Source organism: Notamacropus eugenii, chromosome 3 (assembly GCF_028372415.1).
Source record: "Notamacropus eugenii isolate mMacEug1 chromosome 3, mMacEug1.pri_v2, whole genome shotgun sequence".
In the NCBI taxonomy this organism is placed as follows: Eukaryota; Metazoa; Chordata; class Mammalia; order Diprotodontia; family Macropodidae; genus Notamacropus; species Notamacropus eugenii.
In genome coordinates this window covers 333,734,331-333,757,706 of record NC_092874.1, presented here as the reverse complement: position 1 = coordinate 333,757,706, position 23,376 = coordinate 333,734,331, and the positions used below count along the sequence as shown (strand labels likewise).

The 23,376-nt window shown below is 40.1% G+C and overlaps 1 protein-coding gene across 8 annotated transcripts in view; it reads right to left on the bottom strand.

Moving 5' to 3' along the window:
* MPRIP (myosin phosphatase Rho interacting protein) overlaps window positions 1–23,035 on the bottom strand; it is a 226,486-nt gene extending 203,451 nt beyond the window's left edge. For all 8 annotated transcript variants that reach the window (XM_072597052.1, XM_072597051.1, XM_072597050.1 and 5 more), the window contains exon 1: window positions 22,908–23,035. In XM_072597052.1, coding sequence (XP_072453153.1) covers window positions 22,908–23,027 — 120 coding nt within the window. In that variant the 5' untranslated portion in view covers window positions 23,028–23,035. The remainder of the gene's footprint in view (window positions 1–22,907) is intronic.
* Window positions 23,036–23,376: the final 341 nt, after the last annotated feature.

The window sequence follows — 23,376 nt, the reverse complement described above, 5'->3', positions numbered from 1 at the left end:
CAAGGGAGTAAGAACCTCAATGCAACTAGCGAAAAGAGGAAATCATGACCAAACACCCAGTCAGCTACAAGCATTTGGGGGAAATGTTTCTTCCAACCATAGGTTATTTTCAAAATCAATCACTTGTTTTCACAGAGCTGCCTCCTGACTTGTCTTTATTAGGGCCCTTCCTAGCCATTTTCACATCAGGCCACCGCCACTGTAGTGATCAGTGATCTTCATCTCCACCTCCTCCTCCTACTAGAATGGAGGTCCCTGGAGCCTCCACCTTACCCAAAAGATGATTACCTCTTTTGCTTTTATTGTATCTCCATCACTTACCACAGTACCTGGCACAAAGTAGGTACTTAATAAATGAGTCAGCATACGTAAAGCACTTTACAGACCCTAACTTGCTATATAAATGCTAGCTGCTATTATGATATTATTACATCATCATTATACATATCATCATCATTATTTTAAGTCAGCAAATACAATCCATCAGCAAGAATTTGTTAAGTGCCTAGTATGTGCCAGGCTCCATACTAGGCATATTACAATGTACCAGGGGCACAAACACAAAAAAATCCCTGCCTTCAAGAAGATAATATTCTACTAAACGAAAAACTGAAGTTCAGAGAGAGAAAATTATTTGCCCTGACTTGAATTTCAATACACTAAGCATAGGGGATATGAAGTATACTCTACTCTAAAGAAATTTATAATTTTGGTTTGGTCTCCCCACCCCAAGGTTCTCCCCACTCTAGTCCATCCTCAGCTACCAAAGTTATCTTCCTTAAGGGCAGACCTGACCATGTCACCCAATAATCTCCAGTGGCTCCCTATTAGGATCAAATATAAAGTGTTGTGTTTGACTTTAAAGCCCTTCATAATCTCACTCTAAGCCATCTTTGCAATCTTTGTATACTTTACTCCATCCACACACTCTAGGATGCAGTGACACTGGCTTCCTTGCTCTTCCTCCCCACAAGACACTCCCTGACTCTATATGTTTTCATGTGTTTCCCACATATTCCTTCTTGTTGTCCAGTTGTTTCAGTCCAACAATCCATGACCCCACTTGGGGTTTTCTTGGCAAAGATCCTCAAGTGGTTTGCCATTTCCTTCTCCAGCTCATTTGAAGATAAGGAAACTGAGACAAACAGGGCTGAGTGTCTTGTCCAGGGTCCCATACACAGCTAGTAAATGTCTGAGGCTGGATTCGAACTCAGGTCTTCCTGACTGCAGGCCCAGCACTCTATCCACTGCAGCACCCAGCTGTCCCTTTGATTTTCGGCTAAAGTCCCATCTTCTACAAAAAGCCCTTTTCCAGTCCTCCTTAGAGCTGTCTTTCCTCTGATATTAACTCCAATTTATCTTGTTTGTACATAGCTGCTTGCATGTTGACTCCTTTGTCCAATGGCGAAATTCTTGAAGGTAGGGGCACTTTCTGTCTTTCTCTGTATCCTGAGGACTTAGCACTGTGCCTGGTACATTTTATAAATGCTTGCTAGTTTGACTTAATGGGGAAAGGAAGATAGAAGAGCAAATAATTATGATATGAAAGAGAACATAAGTGCAAGGAAAGGTTCAGGAAAAGAAAGGAGAACGCAAAGGAGAAATCCAAGAAATGTGCAGGGGAAGAGGTCACTTTTAGCAATGCGTGTAGTATGTGTACTTAAGTGAGTGATAATGAAGGCTTCATGGAGAAAAATGGCAGCAAAGAGGGCCTCCAGGGAAGAGGACTCCAATACTTCAATAGACAGATGCATTTTTGCTTTGTTTTGTTTATTTTGGGGTGGGTTTTTTTTTTGAGGTAGGAAAGAGGAGAGTGAAACCAATCCAAGTGTTGGGAACAGTAAGAACAAAGACACAGAGATAAGAGAGAACAGAATGAGACCAAGGAAAGGAGAATAGGATGGTCTGAATGGAACGTAGAGAACATGCAGAGAACTAGGAAGAGGCTGGAGCCAGACTGTGGAAGACCTTGAAAGCCAGGTCCAAAAATTCATACTTTATTTGGTAGGCAATGGAAAGAAGAAGACAAGGGAGAGGAAAGGGGGAGGGGCAAGGGGAGAGGGAGGGACTCTCATTCTGGCAACAAATCTGCATTGCTGACATCTGTTTGATGTGTTGGCTCAAAAAGGAAAAATTAAAATCAAACAGCACTCAGAAAGAAAGCAGCTGATGCCCAGTCCTTAAATTCTTCCCTCCACACACCCCCAGTCCAAAACAATGCCCAGCTCTCAGGGCTCCTACCCACACTGCAGTATGGCAGCAACTGAACAGGGTGGGAGCAAGAGAAAGTGACATTTTCAAACAACTCTTCCCCAATGGGTACTGACAATGAGAACCTCATGGCTCTAATTTCTGGAGCAAGAGGGAACTGATGACAAAAAACTCCTGCCCCTCTGCCTGAGAACTCCCAAGGGCAATTTTCTAGGGCAAAAGCTTTTCAGGAAAGATTCCGCACTCACCTCCTTTTTCCCTCAAAAAAACTCTTCCCCCCAAAAAAGCAAGACTGAAAGGCAGGAAAAGGAAAGAGAGACAGGAAATCAATGCTAGTTCAAACTCAAGTTAGCTCCTCAGACCCCACCCTCAACAAAAGAATGTCCACCGACTTCCTGTAGTAACTACAGCCCAGAAATATGGCACTGCAGTCCAGGATTCTAAAATCCAAAGGTCTGCCTGACCTCCAGGCATGCTTATACTGCTGTAAAATAAACAGGCCCAAAGTCAACAATTTGTTTTCATTATCTATGTGTACAATAACACAAGAGCATCAATCCAAGAATGCTGCCATTTTGTTAGACTGCTCAGCCTTGCCTGTGAATGAGAAGACTAGGAAGAGGAAAATTTCTCCATCCAAAATAGGATGCAAATGCAACCACTACATACTAGAGAAGAGGACACTAAAGCCGGGAAAAGGTAAAATGACTTTGAGGGTCCCAGCAAGTTTGTGGCAGAACAGGGAAATGGGGCCACTGCTCTTTCTACCACACCAGACAGGCTAGACCTTAGACATATCCTCATAGACTGATGCAGTGAGTAATTGGAGGCTAGGGATGGCAGAAAGACTAGGGAAAAGAAAGGGGAAGGGAAGAGAATTTGTGAATTTGTGGCAATATCAAATGCTGGTAAGAACTGGAAAAGGAAACTGGGCTTCTTTTAATTATTTGTCAGCAGCAATTTAGTCTTCCCCGTGAAGAGACGCATGAACCCAAGGACTCTTCCATCTTTTCTGGGACTTTCATTTCACAATGGAACCTAAGACTTTCCATACTCTAGTGAATCTAATGTGGCAGCCAGCCTGTCCATATAAATAAAAATCTGGCTGGACTGCAAGCTCAAGGGCAGAGGCCATGCCCTGCACAGAATATACCCTTAATATGTATCTTTGGAATTGCATTGATTTGTCACCTCCCCACACATGTCTGTTACCAATATTTTACAGTTGATCTTGGGGGTTTGGGGGGGGGGGGGGGGCGATGAAAGTAAGGAGACCACTGCTCCACCTAACTGCTCTAAGCTACTGGCCAGCTTATTTCCAAGGACAGGGCTTCTTGAAGCTGGAAAATAAAAACAAGAGCAGAGAGCAAGGCTTTTTTTGCCTATCACTTTCATACCAGAACACTGCTTCTCTTATAATGCCAAACTCTTCGAGAGGCATCATTTTTGGTTTTGCTGTTTGCCCTTCGTTCTCAAAGAGGACCATGACATCAAGGATGTCATGATTTGTAAGTGAACTGAATTTAAGTAAGGGAGGGACATGCAAGGTCACCAGCCACACTTTCTCCTCCGGAGTTATCTGACTCCATTGGTAAAAGGCACAGATCAGGATGATTAGAGATGTCCCCTCTAGAATTATCCATTTAGAGCTGATCATCCAGTTTGACTCCCTCAGGGTCTTTGCATGAGAGGGAGCTGGTGAGCCAGGTGTGAGAGCGGATCAATCCAGGGAAAAGGAGGATGTGTGAGTCTGGATGGTGTCAATTCCCTGGAACTGTGCATTCTACTTGTGTTCCTAGGGAAGCCTTGTGCATCAGGTCATATTGTGAGGCTGTCCAAAGTCCAGAACCCAAAATTTTTTGTAAGTGATAAACTGTGTCACAGGGTCAGTGACACATACATCTATGACAATCCACCTCCTGTGCGTTGGCCTGAGGTCAGAGGTCATGGGATTCTACAGCATCCAGTCTCCTCCCCTGCAGTCTACAAAAATTCTAAGTGTGGAAACTAGAACTCAGATTGCCTGATACCTAGGTCATTGCTATTTCTACACTACACACTCTCTCACTTTAAAAACAATCGATATCTTTTGTTCTTATATTGTCAAAACTTCTCCCTATATTTTCTTCTCCTTCCCCCAACCATTCCATATAATAAATAATTTTCTTCATTCACTTTTAGTTTTTTAAAATGTTGGATCTTGTCACACTTTCGACAAAACCACCAGCAATAGGAAAAAGGGTATTTAAAGGAAGAGCGAGGCTTCGTCTTTATGGATCTGGTTAAAGCAAACAAAGATAAAACCCCACCACCCAAAATATATGCTTTCTAAGAGCCAATTTGCAACAGGAGTTAAACTTGGAATTTTTTTTTAAAATTTTATTTATTTCTTTTGGGTTTTCAACACTCACTTTTATAAGATTTTGAGTTCTGAATTTCCTCCCTCTCCCTTTACTCCCCCCTCCTCAACACTGCATACAATCTGATATAGTCTATACATAAATGTACAATCAATCATATTAAACACACTTCCACATTAGTCATGTTGTGAAAGAAGAATTAGAACAAAAGGGAAAAATCATGAGAATGAAAAAGCAAAAAAATAAGAAAAAAAGAAAATAGTATGCTTCGATCTGCATTCAGACTCCATAGTTCTTTCTCTGGATGTGGATGGCATTTTCCATCATGAGTCGTTTGAAATTATCTTAGATCCTTGCATTGCTTAGAAGGACTAAATCTAACAACGCTGGTCATCTCACAATGCTGACAAGAGTTTCAGAATGAAAGTTGTTTGTAAACTTTAGAGGAAGCTAGGTGGGGAAATGGATAGAATGCTAGGAATGGGGTCAGGAAGGTGAGAGTTCAAATCAGACACTTCCTAACTGTGTGACCCTGGACAAGTCACTTCAGCTCTGTTAGCATGAATTTCCTCATCTGTAAAACAGGAATAACAATAGCCTACCTAATAACAAAGAACAATGAGATAATAATTGTAAAATACTTAGCACAGTGGCAGACACACAGTACACACTACATAAAAGTTGGTTATTATTGTTATTACCTTAAAGCACTATAGAAGAAGCAGAATAAAGACAGATACACTTGGTATCAATAGAGATCTGGGTTTCAATTCTCCCTCTATCTATCCCTCTGTCTAACCAGAAGCAAAAAACAACCTCTTTGAACTCCAGTTTTCTCTTCTATAAAATGTGGATAATATGCCTATGGGACCCACTTAAGAAGCTGTTCTGAGCATGAGGAGATATAACGTACATGAGGTAAACCTTAAAGCACTAAATATCAGCTAAATATGAGTTAATCGTATCATCATCATCATCATCATCATCATCATCTTCATCTCAGTCCTGGCACCACGAAGACAACGAGAGCTATAGAGGAATGTGACAGGCCAGCAGAGATTTTCACAATCTGCCTAAGGTGCCTAGGAGTTTTACTTGTCCAGAGACAGGCACTGAACTGCTAGATCAATTACCTAGATGGAATCAGAAGGGTTAAAATCTCCAGGCAAATCAGGCTATGGTTTCAAGTGAACTAGAATGACCTAACTTAGAGAACCAACAGGCTGCTGGTTTAGAAGATCCTGGCTCTGATCTCCAGAGAGAAAATGCCAACATATCGACCCACTTCTTTCTCTCTCTGATGAAGGAGGAGATAAACCGAGCGAAAGCCATGAGACTTAGGGACCATTCCAGATCAGCTATATGGAATGTTGACAGCCAAGCATTCTGGGATCCTACACCAAGCCAACTACTAATGTGGCACAAAGTTATACAAGACACAGTATTTTAGAGCAGAAAGGTACCTTAAAGACCATCTAGGCACAACCTTTTGTTTTACTAATGAGAAAATTGGAACCTAGAAGTCAAGTGGCTTGGCCAACTTCAAGTCACAATAAGTTACTGGAACAGCAAGGGCTAGATTCCAGTTCTCCCATGATCCTTCCACCACACCACATTTGTTGCTCCCAGAGTACTAGAGAAATCACCTATCTTTGCCTCCAAATGAGATGCTTCCCTTCTTCAGTGACTAACTAGCAGATGCAGGATTTGAAAGCAATACCCAAGAATCTTCATTTCAGCACAGCAGCATCAAGGTTCCTAGCAATTACAAGACATTCTAAATTGAAGCATGATTTCCCACTCAGAGGTAAATAGAGAACATAGTTAATATAGCACTTACTCCCATAAGGAAACTTTAGTATCATCAATGGACTTCAAGTTATCTCTGGATTTCGTTTTTGTCTACTTGATTTTCACACGTCATTCTCTTAGAGTTTAAACTGATGCTGTGACCTCAAGGTCTTATGATTCTCTGGACTCTCTAATTCCAGTTTCCCTCACTCTAGTTCATCCTCCACATAACTACCAAAGTAATATGTGTGACTATATCATTCCCATGATGCAAAACTTTCTGTGGTTTCCTTATTGACTCTAAAATAAAACATAAAGTGCTTAAGGTTGCCATTTTTTAAAAACTTTAATAGAGTTTTTTCCTGGTTTGCTTGTCATTACTCTTCTTTGTGCAGTCTATATTCCAACCAAACTGACTTGCTTGTTGTTTCCAGAACTTGGTGTTTCAAATCCAGCCTTCAAGTCTTAAGTACAGGCTGTCTCCCATGAATAGAAAGAACCCCTCCTTGCTTCTACTTCTTAGAATTCCTGGCTTCCTTCAAGATTCAGCTCAGATATCAGTAACTCTAACAGGAAGCATATATATATATATACATACACACACACACACCATTAGTGAAGAAAAAGCACTTCTTCAAATGATTATATATTATTTACCTACACATTTCTTGTTATCATGTTGTATCCCACTAGGAGGCCATCAGTTCTTCTCAGGTCCGGGGTTGTTTTTCCTTTTGGCTTTGAATTTTCCTTACCCATCACAGTGCCTTTCCCATAAACTGTACTTAATAAATGCTTCTTGGTTAAATCTATAAAATGAAGGGTTGGTCTACTTAATCTCTAAAGGCAACTTCCAATTCTAATGCATATGGTTTACCAGTCCCATTTTACAGATGAGGAAATGGGCAGAGTGAGTACAAATAACTTTCCTGAGGTCACACAGCATACCTGTGTGCTGGCTAAAACTTCATCCTATTCTTCAGAACTCAAACTCAAATGCCACCTCTTTCATGAAACTAGAGCTGATCCCTACTGGTGGAAATTATTTTCCCCTTCTCAGCCTCAAAGAACATTTGATTTGCACCTCTTGTTCATGCATTACATGCTAGTTGCCCAACACGGAAGCATAAGCTGAATGAGGACACGTGATTGAATCTATTCCCTACTCCCCACCAGTTTGTAACAAAAATCCGCACAAAGGCGATGCTAAAACTATTCATCAGCTGAAGACCAAATCCCAGATCTCCTAGTTACAATTATTTATGTACATGTAGCACTTCAGTTTTATGGAGAGTTTTATTCACAATGACCCTACAAGCTAAGCTGTGCAAGTGTCACTACCCCCATCTGACAGATGGGGAAACCAAGACACAAAAGGAATTGAGTTGCTAGTAAGTTTTCAATATGCAGCTTGAACCTGGGTCTTCTGGTGCCAAGACAACCATTCTTTCCACTATAAAACATATAGCCCTTCTCTCTTACCCAGGCAACTTCCAAGGTGTGGAGATCATAAAAAATATCATCTGTGGGGAAAGGTCTAGGAATAAAGTAAAACCCAGGAAAAATTTGTCAAAATGCAAGTGTAAGGCATTTCACAAATACAGAAGCATGACCACTGCTCAAATGCCTTCCTGCCCTCCAAGGATTCTCCAGGCAAGCCCTAGAACACAAGCCAACTTTGAAAATCTCTCATCATCTGCCAGCTTCCATCATCTCTGCAGGAGAGGGACAGCCAAGAGCGAGCCCTAACCAGAGCTTTCAAACACAGCACAACAGTAGCCACCAGGAAATAGACTAACCAAGAGGAAACTTGGGAAAAAAGAAAGCCAAGACAAGTCAGGGACGGGGAGGGAGGGAAGCAGAGCTGGCCAAACAGGAAGATTCTGGGTAAGAACCAGCATTCCAGGAATGTTTCCAACAAAGGCCACCTGTGCAGAGAATACCAAGGAAGTAAAAGCACCAAAACCATAGCCAGATAGCAGGCCCACAAGCTACACCCTTTATTGAAAACAGCACTCTTCAAGTCACCCAAGAATCTCAAGTCCTCAGTAACTGGAAGTCCAATTCTCCCTATTCCACAGACTGGGCTGAGGTCCAGAAACAGTAAGTTTAAAGACTCATTCATAGGCACTGAAGTACCTAATATATATGGAAACCACTTTGCTAAATACTTCAAGTCACACAAGGATGAGTAATTCAAGGTCCTTGTACTCAAGAAACTTACAATCTATAAATTGGACACATATAAGCAAATATTTTCAGAAAAATTAAAAAATAAAGCATTCCCCATTGTATCAGAGGTCAAAGATATGAACAATTTTCAAAAAAAAAAATTTCAGACTATCAATGACCACACAAAAATGTGCTAAGTCATTGGATTTTTTTTTTTTTTTTTTAGGGCAAAACAAAATACCTCTGCTTGGAAGGACTTGTATGATGAATGGATGCAGAGTAAAGTGAGGAGAACCATTTATACAATGATCACCATACCATAAAGGAAAACAACTGCAAAAGTCTAAAAATGAGTAACAGAATGCAATGACCAATCCCAACTCCAGAAGCATGATGATAAAGCATGCATCCCATCCTTTGTTAGAGATGATGGACTGAAAGTACAGAATGAACGTATATTTTCACACTGCTCTTTTTCTTAACTATGGTCCTTTTGTTATAGAGTAAGAGGGCTTTTTAGGGGGAGAAGGACATTTAAAAAAAAAGGGGGGGGTCAGAAGGAAATTCAGAAAGACGTACTGACAAGCAGGGACATGCTGGAACCACCAGGTCAAATTTAACATATAAGCCAATTGTATGTAATAGAGATTCACAATGTCACATACAATCCACTTTCCCTATTCTCTGTACAAAGAAATGTCCAAGTTATATTGATGTCTCTCAATTTCAAAACAATGACTTTAAAAAAAAACTTTTTAAATCCTGAAATTTCACCTCATATCTTAATATGACAAAAGTTAAGAACAGTCAATGTTGGAACAGCTATAAGAAGGCAGGAAAACGAATACCCCAGGCTTGGAGCTTTGAAGTGGTCCAAATGTTAAAGGTTTCAACTTGGACATTACGCAATTAAAATGACTAAATGTCCCATACCCTTTGGCCTAGCAATCCCACTCCTGGGCACATTCCCCACAGAAGTCAAAGACAAAAACAAAGATCTAACACATACCAACAACTCATGGCAATGCTCTTCATAGCAGCAAAAAAAGCTGGAGACAAAATTATGGCAGAATGCAAAAAGCTTGCAGAAAAACAAACCCTATAGCAATGAATTTAATGAAATGTTATTAGGGAGTAAGGAATGAACGATCAACATCCAGAATTCAGAGAAACAAGGAAACATTTGTAAGAACTGATACAGAATGTAAGAAGAAGAACCAAAAGGACATAGCTAGAGTCTTTTCAAAAAGTCAAACTAACTGAAAAAACAGTATAAAGGTCCCAGAAAGCAGATAATGAAACATACTTTATCCCTCATGGCGAGGAAGTGAAAAGGCTACTAAGCACAGAATATTATGTACATTCTCAGATGCAGTTATTATTTGGGAATCCTTACAAGGGAGGGTCCCAACAGCTGTCAGAGGTTGCCCTCTATTTATTGTATATGTATCTTTTATTTACATCCTTCTTCTACTTGATAGCCTTTCAAATGTTTGAATCTAGTTCTGATGTATCACACCTCTTCCAAGTCCTCTCCAGGCTACACATCCCCAGTTCTTTTCTAGAATTCCAGAAGTCCTACACTTCTAGAATTTAGAGCTGGGAAGGACCCCAGATATCAGATGCCTAGTTAGGGAATGGTGGTTAAGAGAGGTTTCATGAAGGAAGCTGGCAATAAAAATAGGGTTTTAAGAATGGGTAATATTTCAACAGGTGGAGTCTGGGGAAAGTGCCAGGAATTAAGACTGGCAGTACTAACTAAAAAATGGGAGAGCATGGCAGATTAAGTGAACATGATGAGCTTATTTGGGGGGTAAAGTAATGGGAGACTGGCTTACAGACAGGCTATAAAAGGCCTTGAATGACTAAGAAGTCTAGATTTGGGAGCTAGAGCCCTACCTAACCATTCTGCACTTTGTAACTGCTGTTCAGTTACATCCAACTCTATGACCCTGTGGGACCATAGCACACCAATACTGTCCATGAGGTTTTCTTGGCAAGGATACTGGAACAGTTTGCCATTTCCTTCTCTGGTGAATTAAGGCAAACAGAGGTTAAGCAAGTTGCCCAGGGTCATATAGCTAGTAAGTATTTCAGACCACATTTGAACTCAGGTCTTCCTGACTCCAGGTCCAAAGCTTTATCCATGGAGCCATCCAGCTGCAATTCACACCTGAACTTAAAAGGGGGGGACCAGAAGTTAAGTTTTGCTGACTTTTTCCCCTTCTTTTTTATTCTTTGTTTTAGGGGATGGTTCTTTGAGTGGAGTAGGAGATTATGTATACTAAAAAAAATACATAACATGTTAAAACAATCTGGTCTGGGTCATTTAGTGGGGCAGAAGGATGAGAACAACATAGAAGATAAAAATGCCCTTTAGCAATGATAAAATATATTTTCAAGTTTATATTTTTGGATCAATTTTATTCTAAATATAAGACTACTATAAGCAAAGTTTTCTTAGCAAGAATAATGTTCCTGCTACAAACATTTAACAACTGGGATTACTACTGAATTGTGACAGCTCACCTCACAAGATGCTTCAAAATATTTTTCATTTTCTACTTTACTTAAAATATTGTTGGGGATCCTTTTTTTTACTGATGAGTAAACTGAGGCTCAGAGTTAATCAACCTGTCCAGAGATAGTTTTCTCATCTGTAAAGTCAGGGAGCTTGGCCTTGATGACCTCCACAGTCTCTTCCAATTTTAAATCAATCAATCAAGATTTATCATGTGCCTACTATGAGTCAGGCACTTGGGATACTAAATGAGGTTTAAAAGAGAAAAAGCCAGTGCCTGCCTTCAAGGAGTTTATAGTGTAATAGGGGAGACAATACCCAAATAAACATATACGTAGCAAGCTACACACAGGATAAATAGGAAATACTTAACAGTGAAGGCACTAGAATTAAGAAGGGCTGGAGAAGGCTTTCTGTAGTAAGTGGGATTTTAGTTACATCTTAAAGGAAACTAAGAAGGCTATTATTCAGGAAGGGGGGGGGGGGGGGCAAACATTCCAGGAATGGGGGACAGCCAGAGAGAATGGTTAGTGTCAAGAGATACAAGTGTCTTGTACATGGAACAGCCAAGAAGTCAGTATCACTTGGATCTAAGAGTTGGAATAAAGTGTAAGAAGACTTGAAAGGTAGGGAAGAGCTAGGTTATGAAGGACTTTGAATGCCAAAAGGAGCATTTTATATTTGCTCCTAGAGGTAATAAGAAGTCAGTGGCAATTACTGAATAAGGGAGTAACATAGTCAGACCAATGTTTCAAGAAAATCACTTTCACGACTGAATGGAAGATGATTTTGAGTGAGGAAAGATGAGGAAGGCAGGCCCACCAGCAGGCTACTGCAGTACTCAAAGAATGAGGTGGTAAGTGTCTACATCAGGGTACTGGTGGTATCAGAGGAAGGAAGGGGACATATTCAAGAGATGTTGCAAAGGTGAGATCCGATAGGCCTTGGCAATAGCTTGGATATGGGGAGTGAGAAATATTAAGGAATCCAAGATGACTCCTAGGTTGTGAGGGACTGGGAGGATGGTAATGCCCTCTATAGGAATAGGGAAGGGAATGAGTAAAGGACTTGGGGGGAAAGCTCATGAGTTGAATTTTGAAGGTATTGAAAGTTTAAGATGTCTCCTGGACATACTGTGTGAAATGTAAGATTTAACCCTAGGTCAGTCAGTCAATAAGCATTTGTTGAGTCCTTCCTATGTGCCAGACACTGGGCTAAGTGCTTCCTGATTCCAAGTCCACCACTCAAGCAACTACCACATTTATGGTTCTCCTACCTTTATGGCTTAGGGACTCTGGCCCCTCTATTTCATGGGTATTCATAATTCTTTTTTAGCAGAATAATCTGACTGTAATAGGAAACAACAGGATATGGCGGCAACTGCACAGCCTCAACTAGGAGTTAGGTGACCAGAGATCCAGTGTATTCCAGTAAAAGTCAGCATTCATACAGTACCTTCTGTGTGCCAGGCACTGTGCTGAGCCCTTCACAAATACCATCTCAGCTGATCCTCCCAACAACCATGGGATTTAGGTGCTATTATCATCTCCATTGTCCAACTGAGGAAGCTGAGGCAAGCGAGGTTAAGCTACTGACCTAAGTTCACACAGCTAGTAAGTGTCTGAGTCGGAATTTGAACTCAGGTCTTCCTAACTCCAGGCCCAGCACTCTATCCACTGTACCAACTAGCTACCTAACCTCTCTCACCAACTCAGTATGTAACTTTGACCAAGTCACTTACTGTCTCTGGGCTCCAATTTCTCCCTCTGCAAAATATTATGGTTAAAACAGTTGACCTTTAAAGTCCCTCCAGCTCTAAGATTCCATAATTATGTTAGGATTATAGCATTACAAAATATCTTATATTTGCATAGTACTTTTCTTTCAAGAAACTCAAAAGACTTTTTCTAGTAGTTTTAATTCTTACTTTCATCATAATCCCTTGGGTGTAGGAATGGATCAGTTCTTATTTGACACAAAAGGAAAACAAGCCCAGAAGAGTCAAGCAAATTTCCTAAAGCCACAGTGTAAGAAGATTCCATTCCTTGATAGCAGGAATGGTTTCATTTTTGCCTTTGGAGGCCCAGTGTATAACACAGAATCTGGCACATGGTTAGTTCTTAATACATATTTGTTGAAAAGGAAGGAAAGAAAAGCAGGTCAAGAACAGTAAGCTGCACAACTACATCCTCTGGTCAAAAGACTGAGCTATTTCAACTGCTACTTATACACAGTAGAGCTGGGAAGAGTCATGTCTTCTATCAAACTCATCAATTTCCCTCTGATCCATTCTGTTTATCAGTGCCAAATCAATTTTGTTGGTATACCATGCCAGGGTAAATGGTATGCTTGAAAGGGCATTGGATTTTAAGTCAGGAGTCACTTCAACCAAATACATTAAGCAACTGTGCTCCATTTAGGGGTAAGGCACTTTACTAGCCACAAGAAATACAAAAAAAAATAAAATAAAACATTTTCTGCCCTCAACGGGCTTATGATCCTTCTGTCAAGAGAGACAGAGAAAGTCTGCATTCTAGGATGCCTGGATGATCTGGGGCATGTTGCTTTACATCTCTGGGTCTCTTCATGGCAGAGAGAGGAAGAGTTCCACTGCCCAACTCAAGGCACTTGAGGTCACTATATATTTTGTCTCCTGAGCCAACATGGGAGGCAGGAAACCTTTTGGGGAAATACAAATAATTAAGGGAAAAAATACAACTGTTGGAGGAAACAAAGTTTAAATCAAGGTAGAAAGAAAAAAAACACAACAAACAACTTCTCTGTCTCCTAAGATGATAGCCTAATAATATCAAAACCCACTAAATTCTGTTTCAATGTCCACTGAATTTTTATAAGGTACACTAAAAATAAGGTAGAGGGAAGAAGGAGAGAGCAGGGACTCTATTGGTTAGGTCATTTAGTGAACAGAACTTGAGTGAAGAGCAAACGCAGAGGAAGTTGGGACTGATGGTAAAATCAGTGTCTCCCTCCTTCACGAGAAAAACCTTCTGAAAAAAATCCCAAGAATTGTCGAAGTCCAACCTAATCTCTCCCAACACAAAAGAGCTATCATTTCCAAAAAGAACAACTCCAGATGTTCCCTGAAGACCCAGAATGTTTCTCTGGGACCCATAATTCAACTTCTGAAAGAAAAAAAGTCAAGCATTTTAAATAACCAGAGTACCTCTCCTATACCATTAATAACAGTTCAATAATTCAAATAAAATTGAAAATAGAAAAGCACTTATTAAGTGTTTACTATGTGCCAAGCACCTTGGTGTGTTGGAAACACAAATAGAAAAAAGAGAGATAGTCCCTACTTTCAAAGAGCTTACATTCCAACTGAGGGAGAGAACTTCTATAGGAAAATTTGGCTACATGGCAATTGGAAAAATCCTTAGGTACTAGTAGCACTGAAGACATTAAGCCCTGGCAATCCTTCATTTTGCCAGAAGGATTTAGTTGGTAAGCCCGTGATTATCAATAATACATTTCAATGCAGTGTACATCAAGTCAAGCCAATGAATATTTATTAAGTACCTACTATGTGCCATTGTAAACTAAGCAACAGAAACACAAAGAAAGACAAGAACTAGTCCCTACTCTTAGAAAGAGCATTATGTTCTAGTGGGAGAAACAATATGCAAACGACTATAACACCACACATATAAAGTTGAGATAATGTTAGATGGGAAGCGCCAAAATTAAGGACTAGAAAAAGGTTTCATGTAGAATTTGGAATTTTAGCTGAGACCTGAAAGAAGCCAGTGGCAGAAGATAAAGAAGAGGAGGAAGAGAATTTCTGACAGAGGGAACAGCCTTGCATATGACTTTACTTAATGTAAGAGGGTTACACGTAACTTGTTCCCATATATATATATTCTTATTATCAAATTGATAAGCATTTACTAAGTACTTACTTTGTAAAAACTGTCCATTGTCTCTCTCATCAGAGTCACTCATAAAATTCTCTTTACAATGTTTTTTTCATAAAATAAGGATGTTTGCCCAAGAAAAGTTTTTCCTTACTGTCTTTATCTTCTCCACACACTCCTCATAAATCTTCACAGATTGAAGCTAAACTTATCCACAGTCTCCCTAACTCAATTGAGGGAAGCATTCCTAGAATGTCAATTACAACTTCCACACTTAGTGTCTCTGTTTTTAAAGAAGCAGTAACAATTCTCTATGACCTCTGGAGGAGAGATTTTTCATTTAGGTGTTACATTTCTCCCCATGGTCAAAAACTTGTCAGTCCCCTAGAAATCATTTTGGAGTACGTGAACTCTTCATCAATATTAAATACAACATATAAATATATAGATATCATGACAGAAAACACCACTTGACAAACATAAATAAGAAAAACAAATTAGCAACAGTAACAATAAAAATAATAACACACATAATGCATTAAAGGTCAAAATATTATATAATTTGACAATGATCATAAATAGCTGAAGGAGTATACCCTTCCAATTATAGGTTGTACTATTCTAATTCTATTTTGATTTATTGATTGTTCGATATCTGTATCCAAGCTGGGTGCTGTTATAGGCCCATTACCAGTATTTTTAACTTCTGTACCTTGTTTTCTTTTCCTAAAAGACTCTACATTGTTCTAAATTGGCCCTCCATCATTGTTTGAACTAGGGTCTCCCTCAGTCCTAGGTAAAATAATTGGGCTTCCACATGTGGTCTCTGATTTTCTCCAAGAATCTATTTTCTCAGCATATCTCTGTGATGACTGGGGAAACAAGCTTGGGTTACAACATTTCTTTGTATTTCTATTGCTTAGTTTACAATGGCACATAGTAGGTACTTAATAAATATTCATTGGCTTGACTTGATGTACACTGCATTGAAATGTATTATTGATAATCACGGGCTTACCAACTAAATCCTTCTGGCAAAATGAAGGATTGCCAGGGCTTAATGTCTTCAATGCTACTTCAATGTAGCAGTTTCTTCTTTAGCACCTTTTAATAGTTCTTTTGTATCAAGCAGATGAATTGTTTCATTTCTTTTAAGCAGGAAGCCTCTGCTCTACTTAAGTTTTTGATTCCTTTTTCACCTGAGTCATCTTACAAGAGAATTTTTCTATCTAGTTCTGAAATGTCTGCTTAATTTCTACCCCAAAGATCTCCAGTATACTCCGATCACCAAAGCCTTTCAGTAAAATGTTTTCATCTTTCTTCAATTCTTAATAACTGGGACCTAATATAATAGCTTGTTTCTCCCCTGATCCAAATTAAAATTCTCTTCCCAAGTACATTTGACATGTTTATGATCATCTAGCCCACATTTGTAACAGAAACCACTTCTGCCTTTCTGATTGCATCTTGTTGGTATCCCTGTATCAAACTGTTGATGATCAGATCATTCTACTACTAGGTGACATCCACTATCTTCATTTTCCAATGCAGATTCTTTGGAATTCAACTTGTCATACACCAACTCTGCATTTATCTTTCAAGTACATTTATCATTTACATGGCCATCCAGACTCACAGTTGTAACAAAAGATAATTATACGTTTGTACTATTCTGGTGATGATCTTGCTTCAAGCTGTTTTGACTTTGGTCCCATCTTCAGCCTTCACAAACAACAATCTGCCCATTTTACCACAGAATCTTTGTAAATGTCTATCTTCAAACCTGTATTATGATTCTCTAATCCATACATGAGAGGATGCTCTAGTATTAGTCAGCACTGTTTCCCCCATTCTTCTTTGCAAGGATGTATACCTTCAGATGCATAGTCTCTCCCACTAGGATGCTACTTTTCTGTTCCACTCTGAAGTAATTTGAGCTTCAGATATAGATGAGTAAGGACATATGTCCATTCTTCCAAATGAGCTCTCCTTTTCCTTCTTAAAAACATTCTTTGATCCCCTTTCCCAATATAACCTCAACATTCTTGACCAACTTCTCCTCTTTGTAAGGGGGTGTGTAAACAGGTACTGTTTCCTACTGTTAAGGTGTCTGGTATTTTTCAATGACTTAACAGATTGGAAAATACTTAAGGGACTCCCCAAGTCTAACTTTACTATGAATTACTTTGTGATCCCCCCATTCCTTTATCCTATTTCTGGGTTTGCTCCTAAAATTAGGCAACCATACTAAGTTCCAATTCAAAAACATTACAATATATACATTAAATATATCAATCTCTGTCTTTAAAGTAGCAATAACAAATTTATGTTTAGAAAACCAATAAGGAAAAGTAATCAATAAATATACAAGTTACCCATGGAAAAGAGGGAGAAAAAATTTAAAGTACCAGATATAAAGACCCAAGTATAATAGGGTTTACTAGGATAAGATGAACATATAACAAGGTTATAAAGGATCAACAACCAACTTCACCTGTAAGTCACCCCTAAGTCTGCAGCTTGACTCATTCCCATATTTCATCTTATTATCCTGAGTTCTAGAGTGATTGGATAATTTTATTAATAAAATTATAACTTCTTTCTCATTTGATCATTTAGCTCCAGTCTTCCACCCCAGCTCGTTAAATATTATTTAACTGGAAAAATCTTCTTCCTTAAAAGTTTTTTCTACATATTAATTCCCTTAATCTCTTAAAATTAAGTATTAAAATTACTGAATAAGCAATTTATTAACAATGTCATCAAAACTTACACGAAGATGTAAATAATTACACAGACAAAAATAAAGTTTTACTTAGAAAGTTCACAGTCAAAGTCACTTTGCACCTTCACTGTAACTGTGGATGATTTCTCCTTACTTCTGCATACAGAGTCCCACCATTTAGTTCACTGAATATACCACGCTCTTCTCAAGAATTTTCTTCCATCTTCTTTGAAAGATAAAGGTCAAAACAGTTCTATCGAGAAAAACCTCTCTAGCTTCTTTCTCTGTCTTTCCAACTTCTCTCCAATCATGAATAAATAATCTTTTAGCTTCCCTCAAGCAGTCACTCTAGATAGTTTCTCTCCATCAAATTCTTAATCTGTTTCTTTATAAAATAAGCTAAAACACCTCTCTCAAGAAGTTTTTGCTCACCTTCTTTCTCTCTGACTTCTCTACAAACTCCTCATATATCTTTACAAATCAAAGTTAAATTCACATACATTTTCCCCACCACTTCTCAGGGAGAAACCGTCATAGAATGCCAGATAGAACAAAGAGACAAATAACAGTTACTATTGGTCCCTTAGGAGGGGCTCTTGAAGTAGATGTTACACTAACTTCTTCATCATTGATGAAAACAGGATAACCTATAGAATTAACCGATAAAGGGGATATACTACTTCTTCCTTAAAACTAAAAACAAATTCCCCTTCTCAATATACTCCAGTGTTCCTTATTACTTCTAACATCAAATACAAATTCCACTGTTTGCTCTTCACAACCTAACCCCAACTTATCTTTCCATGATAATTATACATTGATCAGCTTCCTGGACTTTACAATCCAGTCAAACTAGCTTCCTGCTCCTTACAACACAGGGCATTCTTTCCGGGACATGTAGCTCTGTCTCTCTCCATGTCTTTATATCAGTTGTTCCTCATGGCTGGAATATACTCCCTCCTCACCTCTGTCTCTTAGGAGCTCATTGTTACTTTCAAAACTCAACTGATATTTCACCTTCTACATAAATACTTTCCTGAATTCCCAACTCCTAGTGCCCTTTCCCTATCCTCCTGTAATTACTTTGTATTTATCTTTTACAGTCTTGTATATGCTTTAATATGTACACTCTCTCATGACATAACGTGAGCTACTTGAAGGCAAGAACATGGTTTTTTCCCTCATATCCCTTGCACCTAGGACAGAGCAGGCACTTAACAAATGTTTGTTGACTGATTATAAGGACTATGACTCTACTAACTCACTTTTCTTTGGCAAGAACCAGTTAAATGATATTAGAGGAAACTAGGAGCTGCAGTGCATAGACCTGTTGAGTTCAAATTCAGCCTCAGAGACATAGTAGCTCTGTGACCCTGGGCAAGTCACTTAACCTTTGTCTTCCTCAGTTTCATCTATAAAGTAGAGATATAAATAATAGCACCTCCCTCCAGGTTTATCTCAAGTAGAACAAGAAAAAACCTTTCTAAAGTGCTCCGAAAACCTTAAAGTGATATGTAAGTGCTTGCTGATGCAAGCAATCATTTCTAATTCCTTCCTTTCAACCAGCTCCTTTATCTTTCTCCAATCATGTCTTCCCAAAGCAAAAATAACTTCCCCCTTGGCTCTTCCAGCCTTAGCCAGCTACCGTTCCAGCTCTCCCTCTCACCTCAATGGCTAAATTTATTGGAAAAAGCTTTCTCTACCAAGAGCTTCCACTTCCTCACTTTCCATTCTCTCAATTCCTCATCATCTGGCTTCAATTCATTGAAACCACTTTCTCAATGGTTAATTTCTGGTCACCAAACTCAGTGACTTTGTTTCAGTTCTCATCATCCTTTACCTCTGAGGCTTTTGACATAGCTGCACATCCCCACACCTCCCTTGGTCGAGGAACTCTCTACTTTACTAATTTAGCTTTACTTCAGCTACTTTAGCTTCTTCTACTTTAGCTAATCACTTCTGCTGGCTCTTAATCTCCCAATCTCCAGAGACAGACAGAGAGAGAGACCTAAAGGTCAGTTCTTGGTGCTTTTTTCTTCCTCTCCCCTCTTTCCCCAAGTAGTCTCATTTATTCTGGTGGCTTTGAAATGCTACCTCTAAACAGATGATTCCCAAATCTCTAACTCCCGTCTTGACTTGTCCTCTTAGCTCCATACCATTATCTCTAACTGACCACAAGACATCTTCATTTGTATATCCCACCATCTAAACCACAGTGTGACCCAGAGTTCATGACTTCGACCTTTCTCCCTGTAACAGCAAAGTTCACCCACCCTTCCTTGTTTGAAACTTTGGGGACATATTTAACTTTTTTCTCCCTCATCTTTCATATCCAATCAGCTACCCCCAATCTAATGATCTCACCTCTTCAACATCACTTGGCACTCATCCTTTCTCCCCTTCTCTGTTCTCACCAGGCTAACACAGGTCCTCAGTATCCCTAATAGGCCTACTGCAAAAGATTCTCTATAGATCATCTGCCCTACAAGCTCTAATCTATCAATCACCACTGCCATAACAACAAAAAAAAATCCTTCTTACACCTAACTTTGGCCATATGTGCTAAAAAAATCTTCAGTGGTTTCTATTGTTTGTCTTTTGAGTTTGTTTTCAATTTTTTTTTTTTGTCCCATGAAGTCACTGGCTATTATTTCATCCATTCTAATTTTCAGGGTGTTTGTTGCTCAACAAGTCCTATTGCTTGTCAAGTATAGTTCAGATTCCACTGTCAGCCCTCCAGAAACTGGTGCCACCTTTCTAGTTTTCTCATATTACTCCTCTCCCATACTCTAGGCCCTAGTTAAACTGGACTACTCTCTCTCTGATCTACCAACCTGCACTGTGTTCTGCCTTGGCTCAGAGCCTAAACTGTCCCTTCCTTCTCTGCCTGTTGATGACTGATTAAAGCTAACCCAAGTGCCACCTTCTCAACAAAGCCTTTCCTGGTCACCCTTCCTCCCTTTACCCCTCTCCACATCTTACCCTAAAAGAATCTTGTATGGTAAATCTCATATAGTAACTGTGAACTATAGCTATCTGTGCTGGCCTTCATTCCCCTACTGGACTCTTCAGTTCCACTGAGGGCAAACACAATGTCTTATGTAAACTCTGCATCTTTCCAATACAGAGTAGATGCACACAGAAAATGTTTAATAATGTTTACTGTATAAATGAACAAATGTAAACAAACCAGTCTTAGGTACACTGTTAGGTCTCCCTCCATGCCTCCTGGGCTCCCCCATCTGCAACAGGAATTATTATAACTAGGTCACTATGGCTGGAATGCATGGAAATGTAGAGCAACAGAGTTCACTACCAGATCCCTAGGCTAAATGGATACATTTAATGGGAAGCAGGGTGGGGGGAGACAGAGAAATGGGACATGGGAGAGAACGTCACAGACAGTGTGCACTGCAATTACTAGGCAGGAATTTACAGGGTACAGAAGACTCAAATCTTCAATTAATACAAAAATATAAAGCTTTGTACCACCTCACACAGCTATTAAACCACATTTCCATCAGGTTAAGTAGGAAGAGCACTGATTGAACTGGGAATCAGGAAACCTGGATTCCACTTGACTGTGTGAGGCTGAACAATCACCTCTCCTCTCTGAACAGTTTTTACAGTTTTTTTTTTTTTTACAGTTTCCCCAACTGTAAAATGAAGGAAGTGGTCTAGAACATTCCCATGGTCCCTTCCAGCCATAGATTTCTCTAAGCAGTACATTGTAAACTGGGTCAAAAAGTATTTTCCAATGCTAGAACGAATCCCTGGCCCTCTCACTAACAAAGATGCCTAGATTTTAAATAAAAGGCAAGCCTTTCCTCATTGAGATTTTAGAAGACTCTTAACCAATACCTCTTGACACTGAAGGGGAGGGGGGAACCCAGGCAATGAGAGAGGATGTGCTTGAAGGAAACAAAGCAAATTGGGTCAGAAAGGATCAGAATCTCTACTCTGGGCCTGATTCCTCTCCTCCTCTCCCCACCCTTTCCACTCTATGACAGGGCTGATACCAAAAGTCCAACCTCTCCCACCCCCAAACACTGACTCTAAAGAACCCAAAATGGGCAAGTGGTTTATTTTCTCAAACGTAATAAAAATCAAGCATTTTTTGAGTCTCACATAAACGAAACCAATCCCCAAAAATCCATGAATCATGTCACTAAGCTATGGGAACAAGAAAGGATGTTATTTTTCAGCATACTTCAGGATTCTCCCTTTGTCCAGACTCTGTCTATCAATTACACTTCCCGCTCCTCCTCTTTCCCCCACAAACGCATATTTTTTCTGTTACATTTTTTTCCATATTAGCCTTGAGATTTCATTACCTCCCCCAACAATGTCTGACATCTTTTCCATAATAGGATTGTAACCAGGCCATTAGAACTTGGGATGGGTGGGGGTGTTCCAGTATCACCATTTGCTCCCTATTCCCCCTCCCCCAATCTCCCCCCCAAATCTGTGTTTACTAACAGCTGTGAATGCCACGGCCTGGACGGTTTATTTACACACAGACGGCAGTAATACCCAGACAGAACAACCCACTCACTTTTTTTAACTGATTTTTTAAAAAATTAAATAAGACATCTTAGAATGTAAACTTCCTACAATGGCAGAGATGCGGTTAATTACATTTAAGACAGATTTCCCAGGGTTTTCTTGACTTTGTATACATGTATTTGTAAAGACTTTGATTCTTGTTTGTATTTTTTTTCTTTTAATTCACTCTTTTCCCCTCTTAAGGGAAATCCCAAAGCCATTTTGCAAAAACACAACACACTCATCCACTGGCCTCCTTTTTCCCCAAGCTCTGCCATGGTGGGCTTTGCTTTCCCTCCCCTTCCACAAATTAAATTAAAGCAAAGCAAATCCACGACCCCTTTATAAGCCTCTCCACATATCAAGTCCAAGGGCTTCTCCATCGCATAGGTTGAGCTTTAAAGACCCCCCGCCACAGGGCGGGGGTGGGGGCTGGGGGGAGACGCGGTAAGCGTGTGGATAAAATAATGGAGAAGGCCCAAAGCTAGGCAGGATGGGAAAAATAAAAATAAATAAATAAAAGCCAAACGCTGACAGCCAGGGAGCCGAGTCCAAGAAAACCTCGCTTGCAAATTAGACCGACAAGAAAGACATCGGAAGGGAATGAACATGTGCAAGGGCAGCGGCTGAGATCACAGACTGGGGGGGTGGGGGGTACTTGACCTCCTCACCTCCGGTACAAAATTAAGCAAAATCTACAGACTCACCTGGTTTAAATCTTCATCATTGAGCAGGTGAGATTCCCGGGGCTTGAAGCAGTTCTGACACTTGCTTTTGTTGAAGATGTTGGCCTGAAATTTCCGGCAGGGGTTCTCCTTCGCGGACATTTTTCGGGTGTCCGGCGGACCTCCGGAGCTGTCCTCTTTACTTCAAGGAAGGCGAGATGGAGAACGCCCCAGCGCCCTGACCCTCGCCCTGGCGGGTTCTCCGTCCCAGGAAGATCATCCAAGGAGCCCCGCGGGCAGGGGATGGGGACTCGAGAGGGAAGCCAAGGGAGGCAGGGGTGGGGAGGGGCCCAAAGAGCCCGGCACGGTTTCCTCTCAGTTGGGTTGTGCAATAATATCCTCGGATCGGCTTTGGGCTTTGGCAGTCCAAGGGCTGGGCGTCTCAAACCGGTCCCCGCTCACTTTGGGGGCATCCCAATTTCAGAAGACGGGGGGATGGGAGCAGAGCCAA